The sequence below is a fragment of the Scyliorhinus canicula genome, chromosome 18 (genome assembly GCF_902713615.1).
Source record: "Scyliorhinus canicula chromosome 18, sScyCan1.1, whole genome shotgun sequence".
In the NCBI taxonomy this organism is placed as follows: domain Eukaryota; kingdom Metazoa; phylum Chordata; class Chondrichthyes; order Carcharhiniformes; family Scyliorhinidae; genus Scyliorhinus; species Scyliorhinus canicula.
In genome coordinates, this window is record NC_052163.1 from 1,742,788 (window position 1) to 1,761,155 (window position 18,368).

At 44.8% G+C, this 18,368-nt stretch overlaps 1 protein-coding gene across 2 annotated transcripts in view; it reads left to right on the forward strand.

The window, feature by feature from the left end:
• Window positions 1–16,012, forward strand: part of LOC119953078 (monocyte to macrophage differentiation factor-like) — a 29,031-nt gene extending 13,019 nt beyond the window's left edge. For both annotated transcript variants that reach the window (XM_038776903.1, XM_038776901.1), the window contains exons 4-7: window positions 6,915–6,989; window positions 7,713–7,814; window positions 8,398–8,467; window positions 12,216–16,012. In XM_038776903.1, the coding sequence (XP_038632831.1) occupies window positions 6,915–6,989; window positions 7,713–7,814; window positions 8,398–8,467; window positions 12,216–12,419 (451 nt within the window). In that variant the 3' untranslated portion in view covers window positions 12,420–16,012. The remainder of the gene's footprint in view (window positions 1–6,914; window positions 6,990–7,712; window positions 7,815–8,397; window positions 8,468–12,215) is intronic.
• Window positions 16,013–18,368: the final 2,356 nt, after the last annotated feature.

Genomic DNA, 18,368 nt, shown 5'->3' on the forward strand with positions numbered 1-18,368 from the left:
AATCAGAACGAAACTGAGGTCTCAGAACAAGAAATAGGAAAAAAATGTAAAGACCTGAGATAATGCAGTATGCTACAAATTAAATATTGTCAAACTGGAAAAGAAAACGAGATGAGAAGTGCCCATGACAGAGGAGATGCCAGCAATTATGATAGAGCAAGGAATGAAAAGAAGTAGACCCAGTATGACGAATTGCAGAGAAAACTAAAGCTACATGGAAGCAGATTGAAGAGAAATAGTACAATGAGATGTGGGACAAAGTATTGGATCTGGAAGAAAAATCACAATGAGAGTTATGCACCATGTCCGTGTGGAGTTTGCACATTCTCGCCGTGTCTGCGTGGGTCTCACTCCCACAACCCAAAGATGTGCAGGGTAGGTGAGTTGGCCACACTAAATTCCCCTTAATTGGGACAAAAAAAAGAATTGGATACTCCAAATGTATTTTTTTTTTTTTAAAGTTATGCACTAGTAGGTGCCAATTTTAACAGAGAGTGGTGCATAAAAGACAAAGTTGGTAAGATAAAGGTGGCACGTGGCGCAATGGTTAGCACTACTGCCTCATGGCACGGAGGACCCGAGTCCAATCCTGGCTTTGGGTCATTAAGTGGAGTTTGCATATTCTCCCCTGCCTGGGTCTCACCCCCTCAACCCAAAAATGTGTGGATTATCCGCACTAAAAGTGCCTCTTAATTGGGGGAAAAAAAGAATTGGGCACTTAAATTTTGTTTTCAAAAGTTGGTAAAATATTGTTTGAAAGGGACGCAGTAGCAAAAGGATGGACAGGTTACATCTGTGATCTGTACAATGATGGGATTTGATTTGTTTATTGTCATGTGTACTGAGGTACAGTGAAAAGTATTTCTCTCCATGCAGCTCAAACAGATCATTTAGTACATGAAAATAAAATAAAAAGAAACTACATAATAGGGCAACACAAGGTACACAATGTAAATACATAGACACCGGCATCGGGTGAACCATACAGGAGTGTAGTATTAATCAGGCCAATCCATAGGAGTCTGGTAACAGCGGGGAAGAAGCTGTTTTTGAATCTGTATTTCCTGCCCGATGGAAGAAGTTGGAAGAGTGAGTAAACCGGGTGGGTCTTTGATTAAGCGGCCCGCTTTCCCCAGGCAGCGGGAGGTGTAGATAGAGTCAATGGATGGGAGGCAGGTTTGTGTGATGGACTGGGCTGTGTTCATGACTCTCTGAAGTTCCTTGTGGTCCTGGGCCGAGCAGTTGCCATACCAGGTTGTAATGCAGCCAGATAGGATGCTTTCTATGGTGCATCTGTAAAAGTTGGTAAGAGTCAGTGTGGACATGCCGAATTTCCTTAGTTTCCTGAGGAAGTATAGGCGCTGTTGTGCTTTCTTGGTAATGTCGATGTGGGTGGACCAGGACAGAGTTTTGGTGATGTGCACCCCTAGGAATTTGAAGCTGTTAACCATCTCCACCTTGATGCTGACAGAGGTGTGCACAGTACTTTGCTTTCTGAAGTCAATGACCAGCTCTTTAGTTTTGCTGGCATTGAGGGAGAGATTGTTGGGATTGAGGCATAGACTCCAAATCGAGGAGTCCTCAAGATACAGAGGCAACTGTTGGACTAAACATTATGGTATCAGACGTAAAGAATACTTTGGAATTGATGGGTACAGGAAAATCTCCAGAAATAGATGAATTAACAGAACATCTAAAAGCTCGTGGAGAAACCGAATTAGGATTGATAACAGAAATTTGTGGGCAAAAATATACAAAAAGGGCTCATTCCAAGTGAATTGAGAAAGTCATTATTTGTTAAGTTACTCTAGAAACTTAAAGCAGTGGAGTGTAATCAATTTGGAACTACAAGTTTAGTGAATCCTCTCATTAAAGTGATCATGAATCGAATCATAGAATTTACAGTGTAGAAGAAGGCCATTCGGCCCATCGTGTCTGCACCAGCCCTTGGAAAGAGCACCCCACTTAAAAGCCCACACGTCCAACCTATCCCAATAACCCCACCCAACGTTTTTTGGACACTTAAGGGCAATTTAGCATGGCCAATCCACCTAACCTGCACATCTTTGGACTGTGGGAGGAAACCGGAGCACCTGGAGGAAACCCACGCACACACGGGAAGAACGTGCAGACTCCACACACACAGTGACCCAAGCCAGGAATCGAACCTGGGACCCTGGAGCTGTGAAGCAACAGTGCTAACAACTGTGCTACTGTGCTGCCCGAACAGAATTAAATAATAAAATATTTGAAGCAGAAATTGGTGAAATGGGGTGTGGATTTAGAACTGGAGTAATGATGAGAAAGGGAATAGTTACCGAAAGAACAATTTTTGATAAATATCTTCAAGTAAATAGGAATGTTGCAAATGCATCACGGACTATGAAAAAGTGTTTGATCATGTTTATCACCAAATGAAAATGAAAATCGCTTATTGTCACGAGTAGGCTTCAATGAAGTTACTGTGAAAAGCCCCTAGTCGCCACATTCCGGCGCCTGTCCGGGGAGACTGGTGCGGGAATGTTAGTAGACATGTTGCTGAAATGTGCCATGGACTGCAAATATGTGGGCCAGGATTCTCCGTTGGCTGACGCGAAGTCGGGAAACACGACTGGGCACATCGCTAACTGCCCACTGTGAGCTAAGGCCACGGGTTGTATAGGTTTCCCCTCAGGGCACCCCCCTCGGTGCCCTCTGGCCCCAGCAGACCCATCAGCTGTATGGGCGCGCTCCAGCACAACCAGTGCCATTTTGTTGGCTGAGATGAGAGTGTGTGGGAGTGTAATGTGTGTGTGTTGGCTGGGATGAGTGTGTGTGGGGTGTAATGTGGATGTGCGGCTGCAGCTTCTCAGCCTCCCGCGTATCAATCACGGACCCAGCGAATCCTGCACTGTTTTTCATTGGAATCGATTGTGTTCCACGTGGTGTCGGTGCTAGCCCTTCCATAGTCGCTGAATCGATCCAGGTTTGGTGTCATGAAAGTCCACGAATCCTGCATCAGCGCCAACACTTAGTCTCAGAAACCCAGAATCCCGCCCATGAGATTTATCCAGATTCTATATTGGAAATAAATAGCAGATATCAGACTAGAATCGGACTTGTTTCAAGTGAAGAGAGAGGAGAATGATGAGACGCTTGCCAAAAGATTTCAATCTGTACACAGAACAAATGTTCCAAGAATTATATGTACTTCCAGGGATGAAAACTGGAGGCAAAGTTTCATAAACTTGGAAAACATTAACAATTTTGATTTGCATCGTGGAACCTTTAGTAAATAAGCGAGAGTCAGAGAGCAGAACACTGCAGCCATGGAACAGGAGTGAAGATGGGGTAAAGTAAGTCATTGTGTCTTGTTAAATTTGGGTTTTAGATTTTGAGTTTTCTTGTGGTTAACACATTCTTCATTGTCATAAAATTACTCCTGGCTATCTATTTCTCTTCTGACTTTGGCATCGCATCCATCATCTTCTATATAAAATCTTTATTAGTGTTCTGTTATTCTCCAAAATAGACAAAACTTATCTACTTGTTCCAGTGTGACACCATCCACCTCAGTCTAGTTTCTTTCATTGTATTCCTTCTATTATTGTTTTTGTCTGTTTTTGCTGCATAAGATAGAGATGCATGGCATTAAACGTAAAGTAGTAGCATGGATAGAGAATTGGTGCAAAGAATGGGGATTAATGGGTGTTTCTCTGGTTGGCAATCAGTAGCTAGTGGTGTCCCTCAGGGATCTGTGTTGGGCCCACAATTGTTCACAATTTACATAGATGATTTGGAGTTGGGGACCAAGGGCAATGTGTCCAAGTTTGCAGATGACACTAAGATGAGTGGTAAAACGAAAAGTGCAGAGGATACTGGAAGTCTGCAGAGGGATTTGGATAGGTTAAGTGAATGGACTAGGGTCTGGCAGATGGAATACAATGTTGACAAATGTGAGGTTATCCATTTTGGTAGGAATAACAGCAAACAGGATTATTATTTAAATGATAAAATATTAAATCATGCTGCTGTGCAGAGAGACCTGGGTGTGCTAGTGCATGAGTCGCAAAAAGTTGGCTTACAGGTGCAACAGGTGATTAAGAAGGCAAATGGAATTTTGTCCTTCATTGCTAGAGGGATGGAGTTTAAGACTAGGGAGGTTATACTGCAATTGTATAAGGTGTTAGTGAGGCCACACCTAGAACATAGAACGATACAGTGCAGTACAGGCCCTTCGGCCCTCGATGTTGCACCGACATGGAAAAAATCTAAAGGCCATCTAACCTACACTATGCCCTTATCATCCATATGCTTATCCAATAAATTTTTAAATGCCCTCAATGTTGGTGTGTTCACTACTGTTGCAGGTAGGGCATTCCACGGCCTCACCACTCTTTGCGTAAAAAACCCACCTCTGACCTCTGTCCTATATCTATTACCCCTCAATTTAAGGCTATGTCCCCTCGTGCTAGCCACCTCCATCCGCGGGAGAAGGCTCTCGCTGTCCACCCTATCTAACCCTCTGATCATTTTGTATGCCTCTATTAAGTCACCTCTTAACCTTCTTCTCTCTAACGAAAACAACCTCAAGTCCATCAGCCTTTCCTCATAAGATTTTCCCTCCATACCAGGCAACATCCTGGTAAATCTCCTCTGCACCCGTTCCAAAGCTTCCACGTCCTTCCTATAATGAGGCGACCAGAACTGTACGCAATACTCCAAATGCGGCCGTACTAGAGTTTTGTACAACTGCAACATGACCTCATGGCTCCGGAACTCAATCCCTCTACCAATAAAGGCCAACACACCATAGGCCTTCGTCACAACCCTATCAACCTGGGTGGCAACTTTCAGGGATCTATGTACATGGAAACCGAGATCCCTCTGCTCATCCACACTACCAAGAATTTTACCATTAGCCAAATATTCCGCATTTCTGTTATTCTTTCCAAAGTGAATCACCTCACACTTCTCCACATTAAACTCCATTTGCCACCTCTCAGCCCAGCTCTGCAGCTTATCTATGTCCCTCTGTAACCTGCAACATCCTTCCGCACTGTCTACAACTCCACCGACTTTAGTGTCGTCTGCAAATTTACTCACCCATCCTTCTGCGCCCTCCTCTAGGTCATTTATAAAAATGACAAACAGCAACGGCCCCAGAACAGATCCTTGTGGTACGCCACTCGTAACTGAACTCCATTCTGAACATTTCCCATCAACTACCACTCTCTGTCTTCTTTCAACTAGCCAATTTCTGATCCACATCTCTAAATCACCCTCAATCCCCAGCCTCCGTATTTTCTGCAATAGCCGACCGAGGGGAACCTTATCAAACGCTTTACTGAAATCCATATACACCACATCAACTGCTCTACCCTCGTCTACCTGATCAGTCACCTTCTCAAAGAACTCGATAAGGTTTGTGAGGCATGACCTACCCTTCACAAAACCATGCTGACTGTCCCTAATCATATTATTCCTATCTAGATGATTATAAATCGTATCTTTTATAATCCTCTCCAAGACTTTACCCACCACAGACGTTAGGCTCACCGGCCTATAGTTACCGGGGTTATCTCTACTCCCCTTCTTGAACAAAGGGACCACATTTGCTATCCTCCAGTCCTCTGGCACTATTCCTGTAGCCAATGATGACCTAAAAATCAAAGCCAAAGGCTCAGCAATCTCTTCCCTGGCTTCCCAGAGAATCCTAGGATAAATCCCATCCGGCCCCGGGGACTTATCTATTTTCACCTTGTCCAGAATTGCCAACACTTCTTCCCTACGCACCTCAATGCCATCTATTCTAATAGCCTGGGTCTCAGCATTCTCCTCCACAATATTATCTTTTTCTTGAGTATTGGAGTATTGTGTTCAGTTTTGGTATCCTTACTTGAGAAAGGATGTACTGGCACTGGAGGGTGTGCAGAGGAGATTCACTAGGTTAATCCCAGAGCTGAAGGGGTTGGATTACGAGGAGAGGTTGAGTAGACTGGGATTTTACTCGTTGGAATTTAGAAGGATGAGGGGGGATCTTATAGAAACCTATAAAATTATGAAGGGAATAGATAGGATAGATGCGGGCAGGTTGTTTCCACTGGCGGGTGAAAGCAGAACTAGGGGACATAGCCTCAAAATAAGGGGAAGTAGATTTAGGACTGAGTTTAGGTGGAACTTCTTCACCCAAAGGGTTGTGAATCTATGGAATTCCTTGCCCAGTATAGCAATTGAGACTCCTTCATTAAATGTAATTAAGATAAAGATAGATAGTTTTTTGAAGAATAAAGGGATTAAGGGTTATGGTGTTCGGGCCGGAAAGTGGAGCTGAGTCCACAAAAGATCAGCCATGATCTCATTGAATGGCGGAGCAGGCTCGAGGGGCCAGATGGCCTACTCCTGCTCCTAGTTCTTATGTTCTTATACTCAATCCATATTCTAAACTCCTAGGTTTTACTTGATCTATGATATTTTACAGAGCACCTTCTGATTCTGTGAGTAGCGTAATCATCAGCATACAGCAAGTTCCTTCTAAAATCCATATACCCTTAGCAACTATTCTTCCTTCTCCATGTTGACAGTCTCGTGCTTGCTAATACAACATCTCAGAACTAGCATTCCTCATCGCCTGTCTTCCTCCTGCAATCTGCAGACTTCCGAAACCCAAATTTAACAAGACCCAATTACTACTTCCTTGCCTCATCTTCACTCCCGTTGCCAGTGTTCTGCCCTCTGACTCTCATCCATTTACTAAAGTTTCCACGATGCAAATCACAATTATTACTGATTTCCAAGTTTCTGAAACTAGTTTGTTTCTGACTGCCTTGCCTGCGTGTGTGATTGTGCACAACTGGCAGATCCATCTGTTTGGTGTTTTCATGACTGGTGTGGGGAGGATTTATGGATGTTTATCTTTCTGCCCTATTTGACAGAACAATGGAGCAATGCTTGCACATGTGTGACCGAATCGTTATCTACTTCTTCATCGCATCTTCTTACGCACCATGGTGAGTGCCTTGGGAGACAGCGTGGGGGACGAATAATCACTGAACAACGCAGAGAACTTGGTCCACATCACATTCAGCCCTGATGGAATTGGATGAGTTCTGCAGGCCACGGACTCTTGTACAATTGTTGAGGCAACTTTCTAGCAGCAAGTATTACTTTGTTGTTGGAAATGATTGAAAAGACCGCATACTCTTCATTAGCCGGACACCTTGTGGCAAGTGTTAATGCTGAAATCAAGAAGTACCAGTGTATCTAACTGGAACACTCAAACTCGCGCTAATTTTGTATTCGAGTCAATCATATCCTGCCTGATATCCTGTCAGTCTGTCATATCCTGTCTGATACAGCAAACAGCTGACACAGGGTACAGCAAGTTGGATACAAGTTAATTTTCCAGTTTACTTTGAGTTAGTCGATTGGCAGTTGAGTGTTCCATTTTAACCTCAGTTATTCTGGATCATAGAGGGTAAAATCTGCCAGTGGGCATTTCCTGAAGGTTTCCTGTCTTCTTGTTGAGGACAGGAATGGGCTTGGCTCTGATGGTTCTGCACAGACAGATAAAGAACAGTCACAAGGGCAAAGTACAATAACAGCATGCAACAGTAGGACCTCAGCAAGAGATGATGCTTTCCGGAGAGGAGGTGAACCCTGAACCTTCACTTGCTGTGTACTGTTTATCACATCCCCTGTCTGAAAACCCATCTAATATCCTTCTATTGCAGGTTAAATCTCCGGGAGCTTGGGCCCTTGGCATCTCACATGCGTTGGTTCATTTGGATCATGGCAGCTGCTGGTACCATCTACGTCTTTTTATACCATGAACAGTAAGCAAATTTTCAAGAAACTCAACTTTATTCGGAACAAAGCAGGCCACTGGTTCAACATCCTTTCTGCCACTTTAAACATTTGCTGTGTCCAATACCAGCACACTGTGGTTGCAGTGTATACATCTACAAGATGCACTGTAACTATTCACCAAGGTTTCTTTGACAGCACTGTGACCTTCACCAACTGGAAGGCAAAGGCAACAAAAGTATGGGGAAATCATCACCCCAGATTTCCCTTCCAAGTCACTCATCATTGTTACTTGGAGCTATAACGTCGTTCCTTCACTGTTGCTGGGTCAAAATCCCAGAACTCCCTCCCTAACAGCACAGTGGGTGTATCTACAACACATGGACTGCAGCGATTCAAGAAGGCTGCTCACCACCACCTTCTTGCGAGCAATTCAGGATGGGCAATAACTGCTGGCCTAGCCAGCAACACCCACATCAGAAGAATAACTACTTAAATCAAACACTCCCCTACATCTTAATTGTTTGAAACACATCAGTAATTAGCTGAGAGCACAAACCAAAGTTTAATTTGATTATATTTTATCAAAATATTTGTATTTTCTTTGCACAGGTATAAGATTATTGAGCTGCTGTTTTATTTGACAATGGGATTCTCTCCTGCTGTGGTGGTGGCATCAATGGTAGGTGCTTAGAAATAATTCTCTTTGATTCCCCCGTGTATAACTCACCAACTCAAACTGTTTGGGCTTATCATACCACCAGGGACATGAAGTTTGCCCTATATTGACTCATGACAATGTCATCTCTGCCCACTCCCATTCTGGAAAGGAATCTAAATTCTCATCAATCCAGGTGTTCTGCTTTATTCACTTTCCTCCGTGAATGTTCCAAGTAACAACTCAATTTAATCAGAAATTCTGTTCAGTTACACGGTGAGTGACCCTTACCCTGAATAAACAGTGACTCTGTACAGTTACACAGTGAGTGATCTTCACCCTGAATAAACAGTGACTCTGTACAGTTACACAGTGAGTGACCCTCACCCTGCTGAATAAACAGTGACTCTGTACAGTTACACAGTGAGTGATCCTCACCCTGAATAAACAGTGACTCTGTACAGTTACACAGTGAGTGATCCTCACCCTGAATAAACAGTGACTCTGTACAGTTAGACAGTGAGTGACCCTCACCCTACTGAATAAACAGTGACTCTGTACAGTTACACAGTGAGTGATCCTCACCCTGCTGAATAAACAGTGACTCTGTACAGTTACACAGTGAGTGATCCTCACCCTGAATAAACAGTGACTCTGTACAGTTACACAGTGAGCACGGTAGCATTGTGGATAGCATAATTGCTTCACGGCTCCAGGGTCCCAGGTTTGATTCCAGCTTGGGTCACTGTCTGTGCGGAGTCTGCACATCTTCCCCGTGTGTGCGTGGGTTTCCTCCGGGTGCACCGGTTTCCTCCCACAGTCCAAAGATGTGCAGGTTAGGTGGATTGGCCATGATAAATTGCCATTAGTGTCCACAATTGGCCTTAGTGTTGGGTGGGGTTATGGGGATAGAGTGAAGGTGTTGACCTTGGGTAGGGTGCTCTTTCCAAGAGCCGGTGCAGACTTGATGGGCCGAATGGCCTCCTTCTGCACTGTAAATTCTATGACAACAATCCTCACCCTGCTGAATAAACAGTGACTCTGTACAGTTACACAGTGAGTGATCCTCACCAAGAATAAACAGTGACTCTGTACAGTTACACAGTGAGTGATCCTCACCCCGCTGAATAAACAGTGACTCTGTACAGTTACACAGTGAGTGATCCTCACCCTGCTGAATAAACAGTGACTCTGTACAGTTACACAGTGAGTGATCCTCACCCTGCTGAATAAACAGTGACTCGGTACAGTTACAAAGTGAGAGATCCTCACCCTGCTGAATAAACAGTGACTCTGTACAGTTACACAGTGAGAGATCCTCACCCTGAATAAACAGTGACTCTGTACAGTTGCAGTGAGTGATCCTCACCCTGAATAAACAGTGACTCTGTACAGTTACAAAGTGAGAGATCCTCACCCTGCTGAATAAACAGTGACTCTGTACAGTTACACAGTGAGAGATCCTCACCCTGAATAAACAGTGACTCTGTACAGTTACAGTGAGTGATCCTCACCCTGAATAAACAGTGACTCTGTACAGTTACACAGTGAGTGATCCTCACCCTGAATAAACAGTGACTCTGTACAGTTACACAGTGATAGATCCTCACCCTGAATAAACAGTGACTCTGTACAGTTACACAGTGAGAGATCCTCACCCTGAATAAACAGTGACTCTGTACAGTTACAGTAAGAAGTCTTACAACACCAGGTTAAAGTCCAACAGGTTTGTTTCAAACACGAGCTTTCGGAGCACGGCTCCTTCTTCAGGTGAATGGAAAGGCTTGTTCCAGAAATGTTTATATAGACACAGTCAGAGATGCCCCGGAATGCGAGCACCTGCAGGCAATCAAATCATCAAAGATGCAGAGAGAGAGGTAACTCCAGGTTAAAGAGGTGTGAATTGTCCCAAGCCAGTTAAGTCGGTAGGCCTCTGCAAGTCCAGGCTTGTTGGTGGGGGCCGAATGTAATGCGACATGAATCCCAGATCCCGGTTGAGTCCGCATTCATGCGTGCGGAACTTAGCTATAAGTTTTTGCTCAGCAATTTTGCGTTGTCGCGTCTCCTGAAGGCCTCCTTGTAGAATGCTGACCCGGAGATCAGAGGCTGAATGTCCTTGACTGCTGAAGTGTTCCCCAACTGGAAGGGAACAGTCCTGCCTGTTGATAGTCGCACGATGCCCGTTTATTCGTTGTCGCAGTGTCTGCATGGTCTCGCCAATGTACCACGCTTCGGGACATCCTTTCCTGCAGCGTATGAGGTAGACTACATTGGTCGAGTCGCACGAGTATGCGCCGCGTACCTGGTGGGTGGTGTTTCCACGTGTAATGGTGGTGTCCATGTCGATGATCTGGCATGTCTTGCAGAGATTACCCTGGCAGGGTTTTGTGGTGTTGTGGTTGCTGTTCTGAAGGCTGGGTAATTTGCTGCAAACAATGGTTTGTTTGAGGTTGCGCGGTTGTTTGAAGGCCAGTAGTGGGGGTGTGGGGATGACCTTGGCAAGATGTCCATCCTCGCTGATGATGTGTTGGAGGCTGCGAAGAAGATGTCGTAGTTTCTCCGCCCCAGGAAAGTACTGGACGACGAAGGGTACTCTGTCAGTGGTGTCCCGTGTTTGTCTTCTGAGGAGGTCAGTGCGGTTTTTTGCTGTGGCGCGGTGGAACTGTCGGCTTGGGACAATTCACACCTCTTTAACCTGGAGTTACCTCTCTCTCTGCATCTTTGATGATTTGATTGCCTGCAGGTGCTTGCATTCCGGGGCATCTCTGACTGTGTCTATATAAACATTTCTGGAACAAGCCTTTCCATTCACCTGAAGAAGGAGCCGTGCTCCGAAAGCTCGTGTTTGAAACAAACCTGTTGGACTTTAACCTGGTGTTGTAAGACTTCTTACTGTGCTCACCCCAGTCCAACGCCGGCATCTCCACATCATCTGTACAGTTACACAGTGAGTGATCCTCACCCTGAATAAACAGTGACTCTGTACAGTTACAGTGAGTGATCCTCACCCTGAATAAACAGTGACTCTGTACAGTTACACAGTGAGTGATCCTCACCCTGCTGAATAAACAGTGACTCTGTACAGTTACACAGTGAGTGATCCTCACCCTGCTGAATAAACAGTGACTCTGTACAGTTACACAGTGAGTGATCCTCACCCTGCTGAATAAACAGTGACTCTGTACAGTTACACAGTGAGTGATCCTCACACTGAATAAACAGTGACTCTGTACAGTTACACAGTGAGTGAACCTCACCCTGCTGAATAAACAGTGACTCTGTACAGTTACACAGTGAGTGATCCTCACCCTGAATAAACAGTGACTCTGTACAGTTACACAGTGAGTGATCCTCACTTGAATAAAGGTAAGGTGAAGTCGCCATTGTCCGAGATGACGATTGGCTGCTTTCCCCTCTGAGGGGCAGATCTGATTGGTGGTGATTTAATCTGAGGATCACCACACCTCGGGTGAGGGGCATGGTTGAATAGGAGGGGGGGGGGCGGCATTCATGAATAACCAGTGACTATGCAGTAGCACTGAATTGCCATTATTTGGTGCTGTTAATGAGCAAGTTTTATGTTTCCTGTTTCTCCTCCAACTCTCACAGTATTATTGAGTCAAGTTATTAGCCTCTCTCCCTCCCCCCAACCCCTGTTCTTTATCATGTGGTTATCAGGTCTTTGTAACCCGCCTGGTTAAATGCAATTGGTTAACTGGATAAATGGGGACTGGGTTTGATGTTTGATCTAATGCCTACTGTTCTGATGCAGCCAAACACTGACGGCATCCAGGAGCTGATGTGGGGCGGCATGCTGTACTGCCTCGGAGTGGTATTCTTCAAAAGTGACGGGATCATTCCTTTTGCGCATGCGATATGGCACATCTTTGTGGCTTTGGCTGCAGCAGTGCATTACTATGCCATCTGGAAATACTTGTACCGGAGCTCTGCAACATCCACGTGGAAGGACTTCTAACCTCCCGGCTGCAACTGGTGCCATTAGTTACACTGTTAATCCGTTTATTTGGACAACTATATTTTTACACATGGGAACGGACTGGAGAAGACAGATGCAAGGCACTGGCTTTGGACCATGTTCCTACGACCCCCCAACTGTGAATGAACACAGCGGCGTTCTCTAAACACTGATGTGAAATTCTAACACATCCTCAGGGTGGCTCCGGTCCGTTTGCCATTTTTTCTTTGCTGAATTCTCTCTGACTCGCCCACTTGTTGGCTTCTCTCGTGACTTTGGTTTGACTCAATGACATTGAAATGATTTATAAATTTGTGAGTGGAATAAGTGAGAGGGTAAATGGAGCCAGTTTAAGAACAAATCTGCGGGCTACCTTTTCTAAAGTGACTAATAGCCTTGTTGGATTGTAGATTTAATTCTGAACAGCCACAGCAAGCTGAACTGATACATTCCAATCGGGTGACATTTTATACCTCGGGCTTCAGTTGCCATATTTTAGACTGTCTCTCAGTGATTTTGGGTGGGCTGGTAGTTCACGTTTGATGGTAAAGAATTTAATTAACAGTTACTGTGTTTCTGCAAAGCACTGCTTCTGACCGTATTGCTAGGTGACAACCGAATGAAGAGGAATGTCGTACATTCTCTCAGGTTGCAAAGAGGGTGTGTGAAAAGATCCCAACGATATTTTAAGTCGGTTTCTGTCTGTTCCAGCAATGGACTGATCGTGAAGAAAGCAACGAAAAGCACTTTTTTGGGGGGGTTTTGTCATTGCTACTCAGCGGCCAGCAAACTGTGCCTCACATGCAGAGAAATGCTTCCGGATATTTTTCGAAATCCAAGTCGGTTACCTGAAGTCATCATTGGAGAGATTCTGATTACCTCACTTTTGTATACGAGAGGCAACTGTTGTTCGGTCCTGCCGAGCATTCCCCAGCTCTCACTCAGCTTTGTGTTCTGTCTTCTCCTTTTGCCGTTGGCCAGTCGAGCAGCTGTTGTTGCTGCTATGCTACCTGGCTACTCCTACCATTTTAATACTGTGATTTAACCTGAATGAATAAATGGTTTATATTTTGTCAAGACTTAACCCAACCCTGTACAAATATTTATTTTGTATGCAGCCAATGCACTCTTAGAAAATGGCCCTACTCTGTTTAATTTTTTCCCTTCCTCTTCACATCCCACCCCTTCTGAAATGCGCTCCCAGTAAAGGATGTGAGCTTTCCAGCCTGGATTACAGTTCCCACCATGTGGCCAATTCAAATCTACCTACAGCAGCTACTGGGAAAGGGGAGCCGGACTCCAGTCATCATTCACTCAGGTTAGGGACCCTGTTAGAAATCCAGAGAGATGCCGATTGTGGTCAGTGCAGAGAGCTTGGTGCTACCCCCTAGTGAGAGTGAACCGGATTCAGTGTTTCTGTTACAATACTCCATAGGTGAGTAAAATACCTCAGTGTTTGTGTTTAGGTTTCAAAGGTGCTTTATGTCAATCTGAACAGAAATCCAGGTGGCATTTTTAGTAATTCATTAAGTAGTAACCTCTGGGCAGCACGGTGGCACAGTGGTTAGCATTGCTGCCTACGGCGCTGAGGACCCGGCTTCAAATCCCGGCCCTGGGTCACTGTCCGTGTGGAGTTTGCACATTCTCCCCGTGTTTGCGTGGGTTTCACCCCCACAACCTAAAGATGTGCAGGATAGGTAGATTGGCCATTCTAAATTGCCCCTTAATTGGAAAAAATGAATTGGGTACTCTAAATTTATTTTTTTTAAAGTAGTAACCTTAACTTCAAACCCACTCTGACTCGGAGAAAGGTGTCAGGTTGGCGAGCGGAATGTCTGTGACGTGTTGTGCCAGAGTTTGCACTAGTTTTCAGAGCAGTTCAACATTGGATGATGCACAGGATGGGAAAATTGACTTAATATCTTCATCCGTGTGCTCCAAACCCTATGACAAGAGATTGCAGCTACAGTGCTCAACTTCTCTGTACACTGGGTACAATGTGGCTCAGCACAGCACCGATTAACTGCAGAGACCTGTGCTGCTGTTGTACTGAAACTCAGTAAATGGGTTACTGGTTCATTCTCACAACTTCTCCTGCTCTCTGCTGTGTGTAACACATAAACCATCACAAATACACCAGGTCAGCTCATTAGTGGCTTTAATTCTGTGTGCTGTATATATGTGTGAATATATATTTATAATATATATATACACACACACACACACACACACACACACGAGCTGACCCTGAGCTGTGTACCAGCTGGATGAGACAATAATCCCCTTTTTACCAGGCTTGCACTGTCCATTACTGTCAGGAGTTCCACAATATTTACTGGGCCAGGGTTTACTGTGCAACTGTTTGGGGTATAATTCAGATGTTCAGTTGTACATCAGGAAGGGAGGAGTCACTAATAATTGATGAAGTTTGTGAGAACCAGGCTGCTTTGTTGTATTGACTCGGGTTGTGTTTATTTTTACCATGCTAGGATTCTCTGTGGTTTGTAATCATTTGGGGATTTAAATAGGTGCATGCCAGGATATCTAGAATTTATTTTTATATTCCTGATCCAGATGCTGTACTCCCCAAGTGTGAAATGTTTACTAAGTTTACAAGCGATGAATGCTGCTCCCCGTTGGTTGTCTCTAGCATGCAAACTGTCTGTGCTACCTAAAGCTTTCGTACTTCTAAGTTGATAACACTTGCAAATCACTTTCATACATGCACAGGTGCCCATGAACCTCCACACTGTCAGGAACTTGTTTTTTTGTCTCACACTTGAATGTTGCAGAGTCTGTGAAGTCAGTATTGGGTGCCCAGCATATTAACACTAATACTGGAGTGAAAAGAGAAGGCTGTTCACTGTGATTCCAAATGGGGGATTTCAGGATAAGAATTGATTTTCCTCTTGGCTCTGGATTGCTGGTTGATCTACTTTCCATTTTCTTCAAATTACGGCATTGAACCCTTCAGTTAGGGAAAGTACACAAATTGGATAATTGGTCTTATCTGAGTTTCAATGTACTCTTAAACAGTAGAGGTTATAACTTGTGTGTATTTAGCACACTAAGAGTTCCAGATATTTGAGATAAGCAGCTGATTCAGACAAATGTTCCTGTTGTACCTGATGTTTGTCTAACTCCAGCTGCTTCTCCTGGTTCCTGCCTTCCCACCTCCCACTCTTCGGTTCCAGCCAGCTATAATCTGCTTTCCTTCGGGAAGATGCTGTGAGGGAGCAGCTGAGATATGGCGACCAGCCATATTACCCACTGGATCAGCACTCGGCTCCGAACATTTTCACTCAACTATTGACCATTGACCATCTTAGCTTAATGTCTTCTCAGAGCTTCTCTGTCCATTATTCAGCTGAGGGATTTTAAATTGTTTCTGATTTGATGCTCCATCTCTTCTGAAATATTTCATCCACCTAAATGGATTACAAGTACTCTTTTTAAATAAATTTGAGTCTGCATTGATGTGACAGGGTTCATATATTGAGCCTTTTGCTGGGAGTGTTGTATGTTTTCTATATGACTGTACTATAGATATGATTGAACCACATTGCAGATAAATAAAGGATGCATTTTGTGTACTTCTGGTTTTTATATGGTGTAGGTACAGCCTGAGTTAGCAAATGATGTTCATAACTCGTGCTGGGTGTTATCACCCACTGCTAGAACAGACAAGTTCATAAAAGTCAAGAATCCACCCCTGAGCCTCCCATCACGTTTCACACATGCAACTCGCTGAAAAACATGGAGCTAACTCATTCGACAGAGATTATCACCAGCTCCTGTCTAGTTTTGTCCCCCTACAGAACTAAAACTTCATTTGTAGTTTTTTTCCTGCAAGAATGTTTCTTTTCGGCTCTTAGAATGTTGAGTCTCACCAGGCTCAAATTCCATCAGCAATTACAATCCCCATCAAACACTCTCAGGACAGGTACAGCACGGGGTTAAATACAGAGTAAAGCTCCCTCTACACTGTCCCCATCAAACACTCCCAGGACAGGTACAACACGGGGTTAGATACAGAGTAAAGCTCCCTCTACACTGTCCCCATCAAACACTCCCAGGACAGGTACAGCACAGGGTTAGATACAGAGTAAAGCTCCCTCTACACTGTCCCCATCAAACACTCCCAGGACAGGTACAGCACGGGGTTAGATACAGAGTAAAGCTCCCTCTACACTGTCCCCATCAAACACTCCCAGGACAGGTACAGCACGGGGTTAGATACAGAGTAAAGCTCCCTCTACACTGTCCCCATCAAACACTCCCAGGACAGGTACAGCACGGGGTTAGATACAGAGTAAAGCTCCCTCTACACTGTCCCCATCAAACACTCCCAGGACAGGGACAGCACGGGGTTAGATACAGAGTAAAGCTCCCTCTACACTGTCCCCATCAAACACTCCCAGGACAGGTACAGCACGGGGTTAGATACAGAGTAAAGCTCCCTCTACACTGTCCCCATCAAACACTCCCAGCACAGGTACAGCACGGGGTTAGATACAGGGTAAAGCTCCCTCTACACTGTCCCCATCAAATACTCCCAGGACAGGTACAGCACGGGGTTAGATACAGAGTAAAGCTCCCTCTACATTGTCCCCATCAAACACTCCCAGGACAGGTACAGCACGGGGCTAGATACAGAGTAAAGCTCCCTCTACACTGTCCCCATCAAACACTCCCAGGACAGGTACAGCACGGGGTTAGATACAGAGTAAAGCTCCCTCTACATTGTCCCCATCAAACACTCCCAGGACAGGTACAGCACGGGGCTAGATACAGAGTAAAGCTCCCTCTACACTGTCCCCATCAAACACTCCCAGGACAGGTACAGCACGGGGCTAGATACAGAGTAAAGCTCCCTCTACACTGTCCCCATCAAATACTCCCAGGACAGGTACAGCACGGGGTTAGAGGGGATGTGAGGAAAAACCTTTTCCCCCAGAGGGGGGTGGGAGTCTGGAACTCGCTGCCTGACAGGGTGGTGGAGGCAGAGACCCTCCTAACATTGAAGAAGTATTTAGATTTGCACTTGTGATGCCAAGTGCTGGAAAATGGGATTTGAATGGTTAGGTGGTTTTTTTTTTTGACTGGCACCAACTCAATGGTCTGAAGGGCCTTTTCTGTGCTGTATGTCTCTATCACAATGGTACAGCACAGAGGAGACCATACAGTCCATCATGCCAGGACCAGCTCTTCGCCTTATGCTCCCCAAATTTTACACCTATGGTCTGCAATATTTTCCCTTTCAGATATTTATCTAATTTTCTTTTGAAAATTCATATTGAATCTGTTTCCGCTGCCTTTGCAGACCGTGCCTTGCAGATCCCCACAACTGAAAACGTGCAGCGTCTGCCAGATGAAAGGCCGTTAATGTTCAACGGGACTGAGTTTAGGAGGAACTTCTTCACCCAAAGGGTTATGAATCTATGGAATTCCTTGCCCAGTGAAGCAGTTGAGGCTCCTTCATTAAATGTTTTTAAGGTAAAGATAGACAGTTTTTTGAAGAATAAAGGGATTAAAGGTTATGGTGTTCAGGCCGGAAAGTGGAACTGAGTCCACAAAAGATCAGCCATGATCTCATTGAATGGCGGAGCAGGCTCGAGGGGCCAGATGGCCGACTCCTGCTCCTAGTTCTTATGTAAGTAACCCTTCGGTCAGGTCAAAAAGGGTATTAATTTTTTTTTGTAACATACTTGAGGGTTGGCTAACCACTGACTACACCTGATATGACCACCATAAACGTCAGCTTCATACAGAACCTGTCTGCCTGTATTTTAACTCACATCGAATCTTGTCTCATCTTGTGCCTTGGGGGCAGCACGATAACATAGCGGTTAGCACTGTTGCTTCACAGCTCCAGGGTCTCAGGTTTGATTCCGGCTTGGGTCACTGTCTGTGCGGAGTCTGCGCATTCTCCCCGTGTCTGCGTGGGTT